The following is an 18194-nucleotide window of genomic DNA, read 5'->3' on the forward strand; positions in this document are numbered from 1 at the left end:
TAGAAATTTTAATGAACACAGATTTTTGAAAAATTTTAATAATTCAATTATGTTTAAAATTTACCAGAAAATCTCGACATTCTTCTTCAAAAGTCAACTATTTTCAAAACTTTTAATAAAATTCTTGTCAAAATTGTAATTATTTTCAAAAATTTCCCTCATTTCAATGATTATCAATATCTACTATTTTAATAAAATTACACAAAAGAATTCAAGTATTTAAAAACAATTTTTAAAAAATTGTACGCAAACATTTAATTTTTTTCATAAATAATAAAAATTTCACATGAATTTAAATATTAATTTTTTATAAGTTTCTTCTCTGTAATTCAATTATTTTCAAAAATAATAAAACTTATCGCAGAATTTCAATTATTTTTAATACAATTTTAATCAAATTCCTTGAAAAATGTAACTATTCTATAAAACTTTTTTTTAAATTCGTCAAAAGAATTCAATTATTTAAAAATTTGTTAATAAAATTCTTTATAAGAATTGAATTTTAAGAAACATTCAATTATTCAATAAATATTTTACTTTTGTATTTAAATAATTGAATTCACGTAGAATTTTCTAATAACAATATTTTTAAAGTTGATTAATTTCAAAAAGGTTTGAATTGGAATCTTTTGAAGAATTTTAATTCCTATGGAAAAATAATAATAATTAAATACTTAAAATATTTAAAAAAGAAATTATTGTTTTCGAATAATTTTACAATAATTAAAGATATTCGTAAATAAATTTAACAGAACATTTTTTTCAATAAAATTTTTTCCTTTATTTTCTAAAAATTCAAAAATGTTCAGTTTCATTTCTAATTAAATTTTCTAATTGACAAATAATTTATAAACATTTTTTTCCTTTATTTTAAAAAAATTTTGAATTTTATTAAAACAATTGAAATTAAGAAATAGAATTGATGCAAATTATTTCTTTATGAAAATTGAGAATTTTCTACAAAAATATTAAGAAACGGGAGTATCTAATGTTTTTCTTCCCAAAAGAAAAAAATGAGTTTGTAAACAATATTGTCAAACGAAATTTGTTGTTATATTAATATAATTAATTAAATAAGTTAATTAATTTAATTAATGAATATTAATCTAATATCCAAATAGTAGCAAAAAAAAAATATCAAGTGTATAAAATTTAACTGTCATCCATGTAGAAAAGCGTCCAAACAATTAAGTTGTATCTTAGGAAACATCCAGCAAAGATAAAGCAACGAATATATTCAATAATTCTATGAGTTTATAATTGCAAATATCAATTAAATCTGACGGTGAAATAAAAAGCATCTTATTATTCAATCCTAATGTCTAAAAAGCAGGCCACGAAACGGACTAAATAATCTATTCTGGTAAACTCAAATTTCAATATCGAAGTTATGCGATTGACTTTATCTCTTATGTATCATATCAAGTCACGCGAAGTTCTATTGATTGTATCCATCTTCCCCTTGTCGTGTGAACGATAAGGGGAATACAAATAGCAATAAATATTCATTTTTTCCATAATCAATAAAAAAAAATGAAGAAACCTTTTTGCCAGCCTTATAATGACAAAATTATAATTCTACTAATAGTATATATGTTATACATAGTATACATTATTATCAACCTGTCGTGAATTTCAATAATTCTTCTTTTTTACCACAAGTAATAAAAATACTATTTTAAATTGTTTTGCCAACTGATATTTTTTTATTACTCTTCTTAGATAATTACTACTTTCACAATTTTTTTCCTTTCAATATAATTTTTACCGCGCACTATTTCAATATATTCTGCTACTACATTACGTCTCCTATTTTGGGGCTTAACTACAAATCGTAAAATAAAGATTAATTATTAACTATCGAAAAAAAAGAATCTTTAATCAATAATTAGCACAGCACCTAACATGAAATGCATGAAACTAATTCGAAATAAATGCGGCCCCTTTTGAACGAAAGGATTAAGATTATGATAAAATCAAATCCTTATTAATGATGAATTTTTAATTAAAAACGAAAAAAACTTATAATGAGAAAAAAAAAGAAAGTCGAGACATTTGAGTTCCGAGACAAAAGATTGGGAGAGGAAATAATTTATTTTTTCGTCTTATAATATATACGGATGCGAGAATGGTCAATGTATACACAAACGCCTTCCAACATTGGTATATCCACATATGTATGACAGGAGCACGAAGGCTCGACTTTGAAAGCCTTTAGGGCATATATAGGCTCCCAGTTTTACGCATCCCACCGCACACACGGCATACATCACTCCACGTGTGAACCCCGTTGAAAATGATTGTGTATGCGTGCACGTGAGACCATATACAAGTGCACCAATCTTTCTCTCTTTCTCTCTTTCTGTGTTGGTAATTATTATTTTGAAAGAGGCAAAAAGAAAAAATCAGTGCCATACCAAACAGCGGGGATTAGTAAAATCCCCCCCCCCCCACAAACAGGGGATTTTTACTGCTCGCACCTATAATCACCGGTGAAGATCTCTCAAAAGAAAACGAGATTATAAAACAATTCAAGATACTCCTAAATAGAACACACCCTAATTAAAATTCTATCAGCCTTTAAATTTTCAGGGTTGCCACAAATATTTAATTTTATTTTTCCCTGACTTTTCCCTGATTTCCAGAAAAAAATTTCACTTTTTCCCTGACCCTAAAGAATATTTTGATTCACTCTAAAAATTATTAAATACTCAAAAAAAATGTTCTATTACATTATTTATTTACAAATTTCATTAATTGTAAAATTATTCAAAAACATCAATAATTTCTTTTTTTAAATAAATATTTAATCATTATTATTTTTCCGTAGGAATTAAAATTCTTCAATACATTCAAATTCAAACCTTTTTGAAATTCAACAATTTATAAGAATATATTATTACAAAACATAAAGAAGGCAATCTTCGACTCGGAGTGATCGCCTTTTTCATGTTTTGTTATAATTTAAATTACCATGAAATTTTCCAAAAAAAATGTTATTCTTTACAAAAATCCTAATAAAATCCTTCGCAAGAATTCAATTATTTTTAAAAAGTAGTAAATTTTTTCAAAAAAATTCAATTATTTGAAAAAATTGTAATAAAATTCGTTGCAATAATTAAATTATTTTTATAAATAATAAATCGATTTTTTGGTAATTCATTTTTTAATCAATTTTTATTAGAAAATTCTAGAAGAATCCAATTATTTAAATTAAAAAATAAATAATTTATCGAATAATTGAATGTTTGTTAAAATTGAATTCTCATAAAGAATTTTATCAACAAATTTTTAAATAATTCAATTATTTTGACAAATTTTAATAGAATTTTTAAGAATAATTACATTTATCGAAGAATTTGATTAAACTAATTGTATCAAAAATTAATTAAAATCCTGCGATAAGTTTTATTATTTATGAAAATAATTAAAACTTCTACCAAAAATGTTATTAAAATTTTTCTAAAATAATTGAATTTCAGTGAAGAATTTTATTATTTATAAAAATAATTGAATTCTTGAAAAGAAGTTTGTTAAATTTTTTTTAAATAATTGAATTCCTGCGACGAATTTTATAAAATTCTTTTTAAATAATTGATATTTTTTGAAAAAAATTTTGATCTTTTTTATATGAAAAAAATTGAATTCCTGTGAAAATTTAATTATTTATGAAAATAATTGATTTATTTCGAAGAAATTAATTAAAAATCTTGTAAATTATTGATATTGAATTCCTGTGAAATTTTGCTAAGAATTTTATTAAAGTTTTTAAAAATAAAATTGAATGTTGTTAGAAAAATTGTATTATTTGTAAAGATAATTGAAATTTTGACGAGAATTTTTAAAAAAATTTTGAACATAATTGAATTTTGGAGAAGAATTTTATTATTTTTAAAGATATAATTGAAATGACCAGAATCTTTTTTGAATTTTTGAATATAATTGAATTTCTGCGAAAAATTTTATTACTTTTGAAAATAATTGAATTTCTGAAATTATTTGTAACTTTTCCAAAATTCAATTTTTTTTTTAGTATTTTTAACTAAAATTCTTTTATCAATCTAGTGTTTATGAAAATTGTAAAAATGATTCATTAAATAATTTATAAGTCATAGTTTTATGATAGTTCTTGTAAAATTAAGTTATTGAAAAAGAAATTATTGTCTGAAATAGAAAAAATTCAAGGTTTTGTATTAAAATTCGTGGTAATTTCATAGTTTACGAGGCAAACAAAAAAAACATCAAAATTCAGAGTTTTTCCATGAATTTTTAAAATTCAATTTTTTCCAGTACTTTTACTAAAAATCCCTGACTTTTCCCTGAATTCCCTGACTTCCCTGACCTGTGGCAAACCGCTGATTTTGGAAAAACAGAAATTTTTCATTATTTATATATTCTTTTGTTCTACATAATTATATTGATTTAAAAAATTAATCTAAATAATCAAATCAGATATTTGAACTAGATTTATATATTTTAATCGAACTGAATATATTTTGTAACAAAATATGCAAATTATTATTTTTAAACTGTCATTTTATTTTCAATTACGTGAATGATATTAGAGTGTATTTTTATAGAAATACTCGTGAATCAAATAAAAATAATAAAATAGGGCAACAAAGTCAATCTTTTTTTAAGGAAGAACAAACTTTAATATTTTTAACAATTAATTTTGCGTAACTTAAATTCTTACTTTTTAGTATGAAATAAAGTAGTTTCAAGAGAGAAAAACCCTCGGAAAAACCATATAATTAAAAAAATAAATTAAAAAATCAAAGTTCAAAAATAAATCACCCATATATATTCCTTTATTTTAAATATTAAGTTGATTCATAATCTTTATGAAGAATTTTCCGTTTTAGTCTTATTTCCCTGGTACAGTATAAACTTGAACGAGAAGAGAACTTATAAAGAATAAAAATGGGAAAATAACACTGTGAAGTTAGTAAAGTAATAAACTTCTCAGTTAGGTTGGTATTCAAGCATTGTACTTTTCTTACAGAACATTTAAGTTGGATACACTTATGCAGTTTGCGAGAAGGTTTTTAAAAACTTTCTCTATTTTTTCCTCGTCCACCTCTCTCGCCATAAATGTGCCCGCTTTAATATTTTTTCAGCTATATTACACCTACTCTAGTTATCGCTATCTCTCTCGACATTATAAAAAGTTGTATATACCTCTGTCTGCGTCTGTCTGATCTTCTATTTACAAAAGTGCTTCGCTTCCGCGAGAAGTTTTTAAAAGGGAGAAATGCCCGGAGACACGTTTACGTGGCTTTGTCCCTTCGCGTTTTTCTTTTCTTTTCTCATCTCCTTTATCTCACGAGAGAGCTTCGCACAGTCTCTCGTTTCCCCCGTAAATCTACAATGGACCAGCTTGTAATAAGCGGTTGCTGGTACACACACACACATACGGACCTCACTTCAAGTGCCAAAGTACTTTTTTTTCAAGGTGGACCAAAAAAATCAAACTGTTATTTATCGAACCCTTCTCGTTCTAAATGATTTTTTTCCTCCTCTTTAAAATCTATTTAAATTTTTTTCCGTTCTTTACAACAATTTTCAAACTAAAGAGAAATAAAGTTAAAAAAAGATATTTTAGAAAGAGATGAGATATATTCAAAGGCATACATATCAAAGTTGTCAAGGATTTCCAGAAGTAAAAGATTGTGGGAGGGCTGTGTGTATGGGGGGGTGGAATGGTGTGTCTTGGGTGTCAGGGCCGTTGAAAAATTCGTCAATTAAAAAATCTCATTTCTCCTGGTAACGAGGGGTGGCGCGCAATTAACGTCAGCAACGAAAATGATTTATAGTATGAGGGTGTCGGCGCTCGTGGGACGCTGGAAGCTTATCATAAATTAATGAATTATCAGTATATACAAGATGGCGAGTGAGAGGCAGACACCGAAAACGGCGCCTCGCTTTTAGGCGTAAGGATATTACACTTGAAAAATTTATAGCCCGTCGTGAAAAGGACGAAAAGATCGTTTTGCATTTTCCGGATGGTTGTGATGAATCTTTAACGCTGTGTATGGATTTTATAGCATACTTTTTTTCAGTTATATTTATGTCATTTCAACTTTCATTTAATCAGCAAAAAATGTTTCCGACTCATGTCAAAAATTATAACAATTTAACTCAAATAATCTCTCACTATTCCAAATTCAAAAAACTGCGTGTGTAATAAAATTTTCATCTCCCAATTTTCCAAAATTATTACTCGAATGGATAAAAATATTTTTTTTCAGTGATAACAACTATTCCAGTGCAGGGTTGCCACGCAACCAGGAAACCTGGAAATGTCAGGGAATTTTTTAAAACATTGAAAAAACATGAAAAATTCAGGGAATTTTGATCAGAATCCTGGAAAATTATTGTTTTCTAAAGTTATTGTCCTTATTCTTGAAATCTAATTTTACTTAAATATTTAAAAATTAATTGAATTTTAAAAGAGTTGCGTTTACAATTTTCATAAATAGATATAAACTTCCAAATGTTTTAGTTTGAAATTTTAGAAAATTTCAATTTTGAATGAATGAATTAAATAATAAAAATTTCACAAGAATTCTACTATTTACCAATTTTTTATAAATTTCTTAGCAATAACTAAATTATTTTCATGAAAAATAACATTTTTTACCAGGAATTCAATGATTTTCATAAATAATAAAATTCTATATAGTTTTTCAATTACTCTCATAAATAATAAAAACTCATCGTAGAAATTCAATTATTTTTAATACAATTTTAATGAAATTTCTCGAAAATTGTAATTATTCTTAATAATTTTATTAAAATTCATCAAAGAAATTCAAATATGGTCAAAAGTTTAAATAAATTCTCGTCGAAATTTCAATTATCTTTATAAATAATAAAATTCTTCTTTAAAATTCAATTATTTTCAAAAATTTTAATAAAATTCTTGTCAAAATTTAAATTATTTTCAAAAACTTTTCTCAATTCTATCAAATTTTTTAGAGAAATTCAATTAATTACTTTTTTAAAAATAAAATTATTCTTAAATATTTTCTTAAAATTCGTCAAAAGAATTTGAATTATTTAAAAATTTGTTGATAAAATTCTTTTCAAAGAATTCAATTATTTTCAATACAATTGTAATAAACTTTCTCAACAAGATTCAAATATTTAAAAAAAAATGTAATAAAATTCTTCGAGAGAATTCAATTATTTTCAAAAACTTTGATAAAATTCTTTATACGATTTAAATTATTGTCATCACAATTTTAATCAAATTTGTTGAAATATTTTAATTTTTTTAAAAAGTTCGTAATAAAATTCTTCGAAATAAATCAATTCTTCTCAAAAATTTTAATAAAATTATTCCAAGAATTCAATTATTTTCAAAAGCTGTAATAAAATTCATGTCAAGAATTCAATTATTTTCATAAATAACATAATTTTCGCAAAAGCTCAATTGTAATCAAAAAATTTAATAAAATTCTTGGCAAAATTTCAATTATTTTCAAAAACTTTTCTCAAATTCAATCAAATTTTTTAACAGAGATTCAATTATTTTTAATACAATTTTAATCTAATTTCTCCAAAAATGAAACTATTCTTAAAAATTTTCTTAAAATTCGTCAAAATAATTTTAATTATTTAAAAATATGTTGATAAAATTCTTTATGAGAGTTCAATTTTAAGACACATTCAATTATTCAATAAATTATTTATTTTTGTATTTTAATAATTGAATTCTCGTAGAATTTTCTAATAAAAATTGATTTAAATATGCATTTTAGTTAAAATTTTGGATAATAATTGAATATTAAACTTTCTAAATTTGAATAAGTGACTGACTTTATGCTTTTGAATTAGCAGATTTTACCAATAAATAGTCGTTTCTACTAATTTAATAGTAAAATTTACTAATTCAAAAGCATAATGTTTAATTTCAAAAAAGTTTGAATTTGAAATTTTTGAAAATCTGAATTCGTATGGAAAACTAATAATGATAAAATATTTATTAAAAAAAGAAGCAAAAGAACATTTTTCTGAGTAGGTAATAATTTTTAAACTGAATGTGAATATTTTTTAAGTCAAGGAGAAGTAAGAATTTTATCTGGAGTTCAAGGGAAACTCAGGGAAAAGCAAAATTAAAATTTTGTTGTCAACAAATGTAGTTTTAAAAACCTGGAAAAATTCCGTTTTTTAACCTGGAAAAGTCAGGGAATTTGGAATGAGCAAAAGCGTGGCAACCCTGCAGTGGTAAATTTTTTTTCCTTCCTTTGTACGAATCTTTTCTATGGTAAAAAATTATTTTTCTAACGAATGGAACGTTGATACGACGCGAAACTAATTTCACACATTTGAAGCTGTTAATTACTTAGCGAGACCCTCCCACAAATGCCTCAACTGTTGCGTAAGTTTCAAAATAAGCGATCACGCCTGCGGTAAAAATTCAAAAGGAATGGCATTTTAATATATTTCTATACCTATTCATATGGTTGCTAAATACTAGTTATTATAATTATGAAATCAAAATTTTTTAAGACCATTTTATAGTGTAAGTGTCGATTTCTCTAATTCCAATTGAAAATATTTTAAAACACATATATTGATTACATTCAATTCATTCATTAATCATTATTATTTTCAAGTTGTGAACGGTTCGAAAAATATTTCATTTTTTTCTATTTTTTTTTTTATGATGAAACTAAATTGATAAATAATTAATATTTAATTATTTTAGATTCATCTATTACACTGAGAAAATAATTTATTTAAATCAAACATGTTTTGTTTAAATTAGACTCAAATATTTTTGACTGTCCATCAAAGATATATAAGTTTAATTAAAAAAAAATTTTTATTTTCAAATTCAAATTTTAAATTTCAATCTAAGGTAGAAATTTGAACTACATTTTTTTGATTAAACAAAAATAGAATATACTTTTGAATTCAGTTAAATATTCGAACAATTGATATTTTTAAATCAAAAATACTTAAAGTATTTTAAGATACTTTAATACTTAACATTTTTTTCAAAAAGGTCTGATATCCGAAAGAGCGGGTTTTATTTTATCAATATGTTTGAATTAAATAAACTATTTTTTTCAGTGTATTCTTTCTTTTCTAATATTAAATATTTGTAAATTTAAAACATGAATAAATTATAAAATGTTTTATCTAAATATTTTCTCTGAATTTGAATTAATTAAAAATTGAAAAATAATTAATTCAGATGCAGTGAGTATATTTAATTTCAAATTTAGACTCAAAAAAGAATAATCTATTCTATTCTGTAAAATGCGTAAAGCATTGTAACCTTGTTTGTATTCTACTTCTGTTTACAGTATCGTTTTGCCCTACTCTGCCTACATATGCCTAACACTGTTTTTAACACGTTGTATCTACAGTGCGATATTTGTGAAACGACTCAAGATTAGATACATGTATAAACTGTATTAAAAAAAAAATTTCAAACCTCAATTTACCACATTTTAGAAAACAAATGTTTTTTAACTCGCGAAATTTTATTTATTTATTTATTTTCCCGCCACTCATCATATCTTACTTTTATTCTCACAAATCAAGAAAATGCAGGTAATATTTCAAAAATTTTAATTTTAAGGTTAGATTAATACTATTGAAAAATTATATTTAAATTAATTTAAATTTAATTATAAAATATAATTTACTATTATTATATTTATAATGAAAATTATTTTACTATATTTTTTAGGTTTATTAATATACTGAAGTTTTAAGGAATTTTTTCAACTTTTAGAATTTTATTTTTTTTATTCTTTATTATTTGCTTTTATTCTTTTTTTTCATTAAACATTATTGAAATTAAAGAAAAAGTTTCCAAGAGATGCAATTAAATTTGCAAGAAAAACGTATTAAGGATTTATTATTGCAAAAATTTTGTTGATTTAATTTGTAAAAGATCAATGTCTATGTTTGGTATTTGAGTAAGGACAAGAAAATATACTTTACGTTTGAAGACAAAATCATACGACTCCCTGCTGAGATTATGTCCAAGACATGTTTGAAGTCTAGATTGTGAGACATTGCTAAACATCTTCTTTTAAAATAAAATTTAATACGAGCAACTTTTACTTGAAAATATAAATATCAGTTTAAAAACTTGTAAAATCACTATACAAGAAACATTTTCTACGTAAATATGTAAATAAAATTACTCTCAGAAACTTTTTCTTTATATTATTAAAAAATAATTAGGATTTTATAGATGTATTTATTATAATATTTGTATATTTGTATTTCATTGCGCGATGATGACTAATTTTTATATGTATAATTAAATTTCAAAAAACATAATTAAAATATTCAGGTATCAGAAATTTTTAAAAGCGAAAATATTGTCATTTAACAAAATTAATTAATATAAATACAATAATAACAAAAATATAATAATGATTAGTATTAAAATATAAATTATTATACATTTATTATTATTAAAATTATATTAATTGATATAAATAATTTCATTTAATTGGAATGCAAATATTGTTTTCAATAATTCTAAAACCGATTCTTTTTTTATTAATAAAAAGTACTAAAACAATTATTTTCTAACTTTGAATTATTAAGTAATATTTTAAGAAACATTAAAATTAATTAATTTTCATTATTCTTTCTTTTAATAAAGATTTCTAAAAAGTTTGTATATATATTAAAAATTTGTCAGAATAATCGCATATGATTATATATGGCAGAAAATAAAAAAATAAAATTTTTAATTAAGTCCGATTACTGTTGTCAATAAACAAAACTATTTTAGTTTAAATATTTAATTATCAATTAAAAAGAATTGATAATAAATATATGATAAGATAAAGTATTGCTTAAATGTGTTTTTGTAGTTTTTGTTTAAAAACTACACATTAGAAGCGTATAAAATTCATATAAAGGGCCAAAAAATAATAAAACGGAAAAAACGAAATACGATAAAATATTAAATAATAATATAAAAAACTCACCGAAACTTAATAAGAAGTTCCGCCACTTACATAATTACGGCACATTTATCAAAATCCGTTTATTTATTGTCCTTGAATAATAATCCTTTTCTGGTATATTCGTTTAGATGAAATAGAACAATTTATCACAATCCTTTTTTTCTTGTCCTTGACTAATAATTCTTTTCTGAAAACAAAACAATATTGATTTTAGTTATCGATTTCCGACTAATTTAGTCATTTATTCTGTTTTTGCCAATGAAAATAGTGAAATAGAGAAACTATTGAATAATTTGATATAATTAACAACATATTTTAGCATATATTTATTGTAGCAACAAATTATTATAGTAATTGCTAACTGCATTTTTGCATTTTATGGTTATGTTTGCACAAACAATTTTATTTCCTTTATTTCCAAAAAAATTAACCTATAAATGTTTAGTTACCAAATAATAATGCCATAATCAATTGTAGCATTATTTACTTCATTGTTTTTTAATGAAAAATCAAGTTATTTATCAAAGTAAAGTAAAACAATTGAAAAACAAAACGCGAAAAAATTTTACCTGTGTGCGACAATCACGTCATTAGACAATGTATTTCGTATTGTCGAAACGACAAATTTACACTCAAATCCGTAACGCAATATGCACTTTTAAACAAGGTAAATGTATTTTCTTTATGAATTGTCATTTTTTGGGGGGAATCTAAACTGTTGTTGACAATATTTGATATTTGTACGTGAAAAACCGTTGGACGAATTAACTTTCAACATTTTGTCGGTGTAATGTGAAGTTGGCTTTAAGTCGCACAATCGATACATCGAATCGATTTTTCATACATCGATTTTTTTTCTTCAAATTCCAATAAATTCAATAATTTTCAAATCAAAATATTAATTTCAAAATTAATTCAAAATTATTTTTAAAATCATTCGTTTCAGTAAAAGAAACATTTTTAAAATATTAATTATTAATTAAAATATCAAATAAACAACTATTAATGAAGAAAAAAAATGTGTGCAAAAATAGAAAAAAAAACTGATTTTTTATACAAGACAATATGAACTATTCTGTCAAATTTTCTAATTCATATCAATGAATTCGATAAAAAAGAGAATTTACTGAATGTTATATCATATAATTAACATATTTTAACACATATTGTCGAAATAAATTATTATAATCATTATAATATTCGCAGACTGCATGTATACATTTTAAGGTTATGTTTGATGAAAAAATTTTATTTTCAAAAAACTTAACCTATAAATGTTCAGTTACCAAAAAATAATGCCGTAATCAATTGTAGCATAAGTATCAATTCATTATTTTAGTGAAAAACTAAATGATTTAACAAAAAAAATAAAAAATTTACCTGTGTGCGACAATCGCGTTCCAGAAGCCGTATTTCGTATTGTTGAAAGGAATAACACTTTACTTAATACAAATACGAAATATGCACATTTAATCAAAGAAAATGTATTTTATCTCTACGAAATGTTATTTTTGGGAAAAATTAAACTATTTTTGACAATAATTAATGTTACTTTTACATAAACGCTCGCGAGACAAGTTCACTTCGACCAACTTTATCAGTACAATTTGAAGTTGGTTGCAAGTCGCAAAATCGATGTATGAAATCGATTTATTGATTAAATGGAAAAAATTAAATGTAATTGTTAAAATAAACTTTATATTAAAGTAACAATTAAAATTTCTATACAAAACATGTCCCTTGTTAGAGAAATGTTCTTTTTAATATTAATATTAATATACTTGTGTGCATTTGATGGTTATGTTTGCACAAAAAAATTTTATTTACAAAAAAATTAACCTATAAATGTTCATTTACTAAATAATTATGTCATAATTAATTGCAGTATAAATACTATTTCACTTTATTAGAGAAAACCCAAATAATTTATTAAAGAAAAGTAAAACAATTGAAAAATGAAAACGGAAAAATTTTACCTGTGTGCGACAATTTCGCGTCATCAAAAGCCGTATTTCGTATTGTTGAACGAAATAACACTTCACTCAATTCAAAAACGTAATATACAGTTTTAAACAATGAAAATGATTTTTCTCTTTACGAATTGTTTTTTTTTTGTAAAATTAAACTATTTTTGACAATAATTAACGTAGTTACTTTTACATAAACACTCGCGAGACAAGTTCACTTCGGCAAACTTTGTCAGTACAATGTGAAGTTGGCTGCAAGTCGCAAGATCGATATATGAAATCGATTTATTGATTAAATGGAAAAAATATTAAAAATTATTTTGAGAATATTAACCTATAAATATTCATTACCCGAATAATTATACCATAATCAATTATGTAGCAAAATACAATTTTATTTTCGTAAATAAAAACCACAAAGATTTATCAAAAGGATGTGAAATAATAAAAAAAAATTTACCTGTTCGCGACAATCACGTCATTATTAATAAGACAAATTTCGTATTGTTGAAAGAAATAACAATTCACTCAATGCCAAAATGTAATATGCACTTTTAAACCAAGAAAATGAATTTTATCTTTACTGTTATCTTTGATTAAACTAAACTATCTTCGACAATAATCAATTATACTTTTACAAGCAGGAGACGAGATCACCTCCGCCAACTTTTGGCGGTATAATGTGAAGTTGGCTGCAATTCGATATATCTAACTGATCATTTTCAAATTTAATTATTACCAACTGTATAAATTGTTAAAACAAAATAAAATAAAAATTTGAAAATTTAATACAATTCTTTTTGCCAATTAAAAACAAGAAACCAGTATGCTAATTATCTATCTTTTTCACGAAACTTTTATTTTTATTATAGAAAATGCTGAAGTCAATTTCTAAATTTACTTTTCCTAATTTACAAATTACAAGGAAATAAAACTCCATCCATCAAAATTATTTGCATTTTCATAAACAATACTATGCATTAGTCAATGAAAATAAAATCCTGAGAGGTTATTGACACCGGAACAATATTTCAATTCCAAAGTTTTTTCAAAGGTCTCAAAAGTAATCATTAAATAATAATATAAAAAGCTTACCTAAATTAAATTAACAGTTGTTATCATAAATTCTGCGACTGATCACACAAATATCACATTTGGATTCAATAAAATAATATTCCGAAAATTGGCGTCACACCTTTTCTTCCAATCTGAAAAAAAATTGATATTACTTATCGATTTTGGAATAATTAGTCATTTTTTCTAATTTGTAATAATAAATACAGAAAAATAGGAAATTTACTCAATATTATTTTTAATTTACATATTTTTGTAGTAAATATTATAGTAAATAATTATTTTGCATTTAGAAACTAAATTTGTATTATGCCATTTTGTTTTAAATTACAATAATATTATTACAGTATTAACAAATTATTATTATATCTAGTAGGTAATAATTTTTATTACATGTATAAATAATTATTATTATATCTATTGTTTACGCAATAAATATTAAATTTTTAACGTAATATTGATTGTAAAATTAAAAAATATATCAAATTATTAAATATTTTTATAAACATAAATACTTAAATGTCTTCAATTTCATTTTTAAAAAAAGTAATAAATTTTCTTTAAATTTAACAATTCTACAGTTTTTAATAAAAATTCAAAACAAATTAAAAGAAAATCTCTAGATTAAAATATTTTCTACACATATGTAATAAAGTAAAATTCAATATGTTAATGTATTATCGATCCTTTTTTTATCAAATAAGTTTCGAGTATAATAATGAAACTTTCATCTTTAATATATAAAAACAGAAACCAATTTCTAAATTTACTTTTCTGAATTTATAAATTACAAGGAAATAAACCCTAATCCATCAATTTTATTTGCATTTAAAGAAAGTAGATAGTCAATGAAATTAAGAACCCGAGAGGTTATTGACATCGATACCATATATTTCAATTCAAAAATTCTGAAAGGTTTTAAAAATAATCATTAATTAAATATATTAATCGCTCACCAAAATAAAATTGCCTTTTGCTGTTAGGAATTCTGCGACAATTAAAAAAAATCCCACATTTAGACGCTGAATATATTCGATCGTTTCTTTTTTCTGAAAGAGAAAAAAATTATTAATTATATTTTACGTTATTCGACTAATTTAAAAACTTTATTAAAATTTTTTAAAAGTTGATTTTTTCGAGAAAGTTATTAAAGTTATTAAAATTGTATTTGCAATTGATTTCCTGTGAAAAATTTTATTAGTTTTAAAAAGTTCTTGCAAAAGATTTTCAAAAATTTTTTGAAATTTTAAATTGTTTCAAAGAATTTTATTAGTAGCTAATCGTAAAAAAGGAGTAAATAGTAGGTTTTAGTAGATGAGTGCAAAGCCTTAAAATTACTAAATTATTTTTTTAAATTAAAATTACTAAATATAATTACCTTAATTTCCAGTGAGTACGTGGAAATATTGTAGTAAATCGTCTTTTGGATTTAAATTTCTCTTTCAAAAATGTATTAAATTCATCCTATTATGACAAAAAATGTGCCAAAGATCTTTCTTTATCAAGTAGTGTCCCCATGTCCTTTGGTAATTAACGTAATTAATTTTTATTATTTTGCCATCAAACTGCACTGTGCATTTTATGGTTATGTTAATATATGGAAAATTCGGAAAATACATTGCGGATGAGAATTTGATGAAAATCTTTTTAGTAATCCATAAAAAGCTAATATACCTGTTAAATCAATACTAGAATTAGCTGAAAATAATCATTCTCTACAAGAAAAAGGACAAAAATGAAAATTAGTCTAATAGAAAAGTAAACATAAAAAATGTTACCTATTTGCAACTTTTTGCATTTTTCCGCAACAATCCACATCATTATGTACATAAAATCCTTCTTTTAATGTATTCATTTCTCTAGAAAATTTATTATTATACTTATGCCATACACAAATTGCAATTATTTATAACTGACATTGTTATTGTTTACTTCGTCCATCTTTGTGGGAGAACATGGGGAAGAATTTGACAACAACGTAAATCAAACCCTCTACAGTTTTTTCATTAACATATTTTTTATATTCAAAATCTCAATTATTTAAACTGATTAATATATTTTGTGTCTCGTAATTCTTATTTATAGTGTACAAAAACTTTTCTATTATTAATAAACAACATTTTCTTAAAAGTTACAAGACGGCTTGTTAATATCTGAAGTTAGCTGCAAGTTGCAATTCGAGATACAAAATCGATTTTTTGAAAAAATTAAATTTCTAGAATATAACGTTTGAAAAATAAAAAAAAAGTAAAACTGCAAAATTGATGTAAAATGACACCAGAATAGAATAATCAATTATATCGAGTATATCCAATTCACTTTTGAATGAATAAGTAAATTTTTAAGAAAATTTCAGTTTATATTTAAACTTTTGAATCAATATAGTAGAGAATGGAATAGAAATCTTCTTTATCGTTAGTGGAATAACTCGAACTAAGTAATAACAAATTTCACCGCTAGATGTCTCATTGACTGTCCAGCATGGCTACAATTTAGACAAGTGTGTTTTTGTGTTGTTCTCATTCATTGACGTGACATTTTTTTTCAATGATAAAGTAAAATCCAATGATTCGCGCACGACAATATGCTTATCTTTAATACAAAGTTGTGACCTTCTCACGGTTCACACTGGCGTCAATCGTTAAAAGAGAGTGTACTTGTTGCAGGGAGGAGATTTGCCCTGTTGACAAAGTGCCACAAGTAATGAGTTACAGACCTCATGGGACACTTGCAAGAGCCCTTTATGAAAAAAGAAATGCTGATAATCGTTTGGAAGCATACGACAATACCAGGGTAAGAATTTTTTTTTTCCTTTTTCGAAAAATTATTTTCAATTTAACCTCAAAATGTACGAGTATGGGTTGCGCAGGATCATATGGTGTGAACCATCATCAATCATCATCTTGCCAACAGGATTATTTCTTTTAATGAAAATACCAAAAATACTGAGTAAATTGGATGGTTTTATTCTATTTCTTATATTTTAATCTAAATTTTTTTAGTATTATTAGCTTTTTTCAAGGTGCGTTTGGTTTGTTTACAAATTACCTTGCATGTTATTTTGGCGCCAATTTCTAAATGGTAGTTTGTTTATTTATTTTCTTTCTTTTATTGAATAATTAAGTATAATTTTTCTAAATAAACTAAATTTGTTCATATTTTGTATGTATTTTTTATATCGAATTTCGATATTTTTGTGCATTGTCAATTGAATTTTTTCTTAAAATCTAAGGAACGAAAAATTCAATTAATTTACAAACGAGGTTTGAAATAATTTACTTTATATTCTATTTTTAAAAATTTAGAAAATATGTAAAAATCGAGTGGTAATTATTTTCTATAAATTGCAGGTAAATTGAGAATCTTAAGTCAAGGAGAATTATGTTTTTTTTTGCAAAGGAGTATTTAGAGATTTTGAAAAATGAATGTTTAATTAAAATTATTGAAATTACGAAGATTTGGAATTTTATGTTTCTTGAGTGAGATTTTGTTTGCATTTTTTATTTTGGAATCGAGTATACATTCGTCAGAAAAGTAATTAGAGAGAGAGAGAGAGAGAGAGAGAAAGTTATAAATAAGGAGACAGACTTAAAAATTAAAGGAAGAGTTTAAAGAATTCTATATAACCATGCCCTCGACAGGGTGCAAGCGGTGTAACGAAGGGTGAAGAGAAGGAAAGAGTAGGCTGGTAATAATTAGTACAATTACCACACAAGGCCAACCACTGACTACCTTCCCTCCCTCCTCTCGCTTCTCAAGAGTCAAGTCTGTGCTCGGTAATTATGGATAATTACGTCCTCGATATTCCTGAAACATCTCTGAAGATGCTGCGGGCCTCTCGTTCCTTTCGATCTGCACGATCCATTTCACGGTTCATCCACTCTATTTGTAATTGCTGTGCGAGTGTGATATACATTACTTATTTGAATAGCCTTTTTATTATTCAAGGTAACTTTTACATTCGTATTTTTCATTATCAAGTTTATATCATTTAAAATGTGCCCGAGAATTAAAAATCTCGACATTTAATTTACTTTTACCATTTTTAAATTTATTCTTAATTTTTTTTTAGGAAAAGAAAAAAAGGATTTTAAAGAATATAGATTATCCTAAAGTTCTGAACGTTCAAATGAAGATAGAAAATAAATGACGTAGTATAAAAATAAAAGTAAAAATAAATATAAAAACAAAAAGTGACAAG

The 18194-nt window shown here is 23.9% G+C and overlaps 1 protein-coding gene and 1 long non-coding RNA gene across 2 annotated transcripts in view; one reads left to right on the top strand and one right to left on the bottom strand.

Annotated features, from left to right (window-relative positions):
- The window catches only part of LOC122504383, a 144355-nt gene extending 128238 nt beyond the window's left edge, over positions 1–16117 (bottom strand). Inside the window, exons 1-5 of the long non-coding RNA XR_006301826.1 lie at positions 15772–16117; positions 15372–15667; positions 14950–15042; positions 14015–14127; positions 10974–11139 (exon numbers count right to left, since the gene is read on the bottom strand). This is a non-coding gene — a long non-coding RNA (uncharacterized LOC122504383). The remainder of the gene's footprint in view (positions 1–10973; positions 11140–14014; positions 14128–14949; positions 15043–15371; positions 15668–15771) is intronic.
- Positions 16118–16466: 349 nt separating this feature from the next.
- The window catches only part of LOC122504388 (protein-L-histidine N-pros-methyltransferase), a 51799-nt gene continuing 50071 nt past the window's right edge, over positions 16467–18194 (top strand). Inside the window, exon 1 of the mRNA XM_043615483.1 lies at positions 16467–16786. Coding sequence (XP_043471418.1) covers positions 16697–16786 — 90 coding nt within the window. The 5' untranslated portion in view covers positions 16467–16696. The remainder of the gene's footprint in view (positions 16787–18194) is intronic.

Source organism: Leptopilina heterotoma, unplaced genomic scaffold (genome assembly GCF_015476425.1).
Source record: "Leptopilina heterotoma isolate Lh14 unplaced genomic scaffold, ASM1547642v1 Lhet_294, whole genome shotgun sequence".
Lineage (NCBI taxonomy): Eukaryota > Metazoa > Arthropoda > Insecta > Hymenoptera > Figitidae > Leptopilina > Leptopilina heterotoma.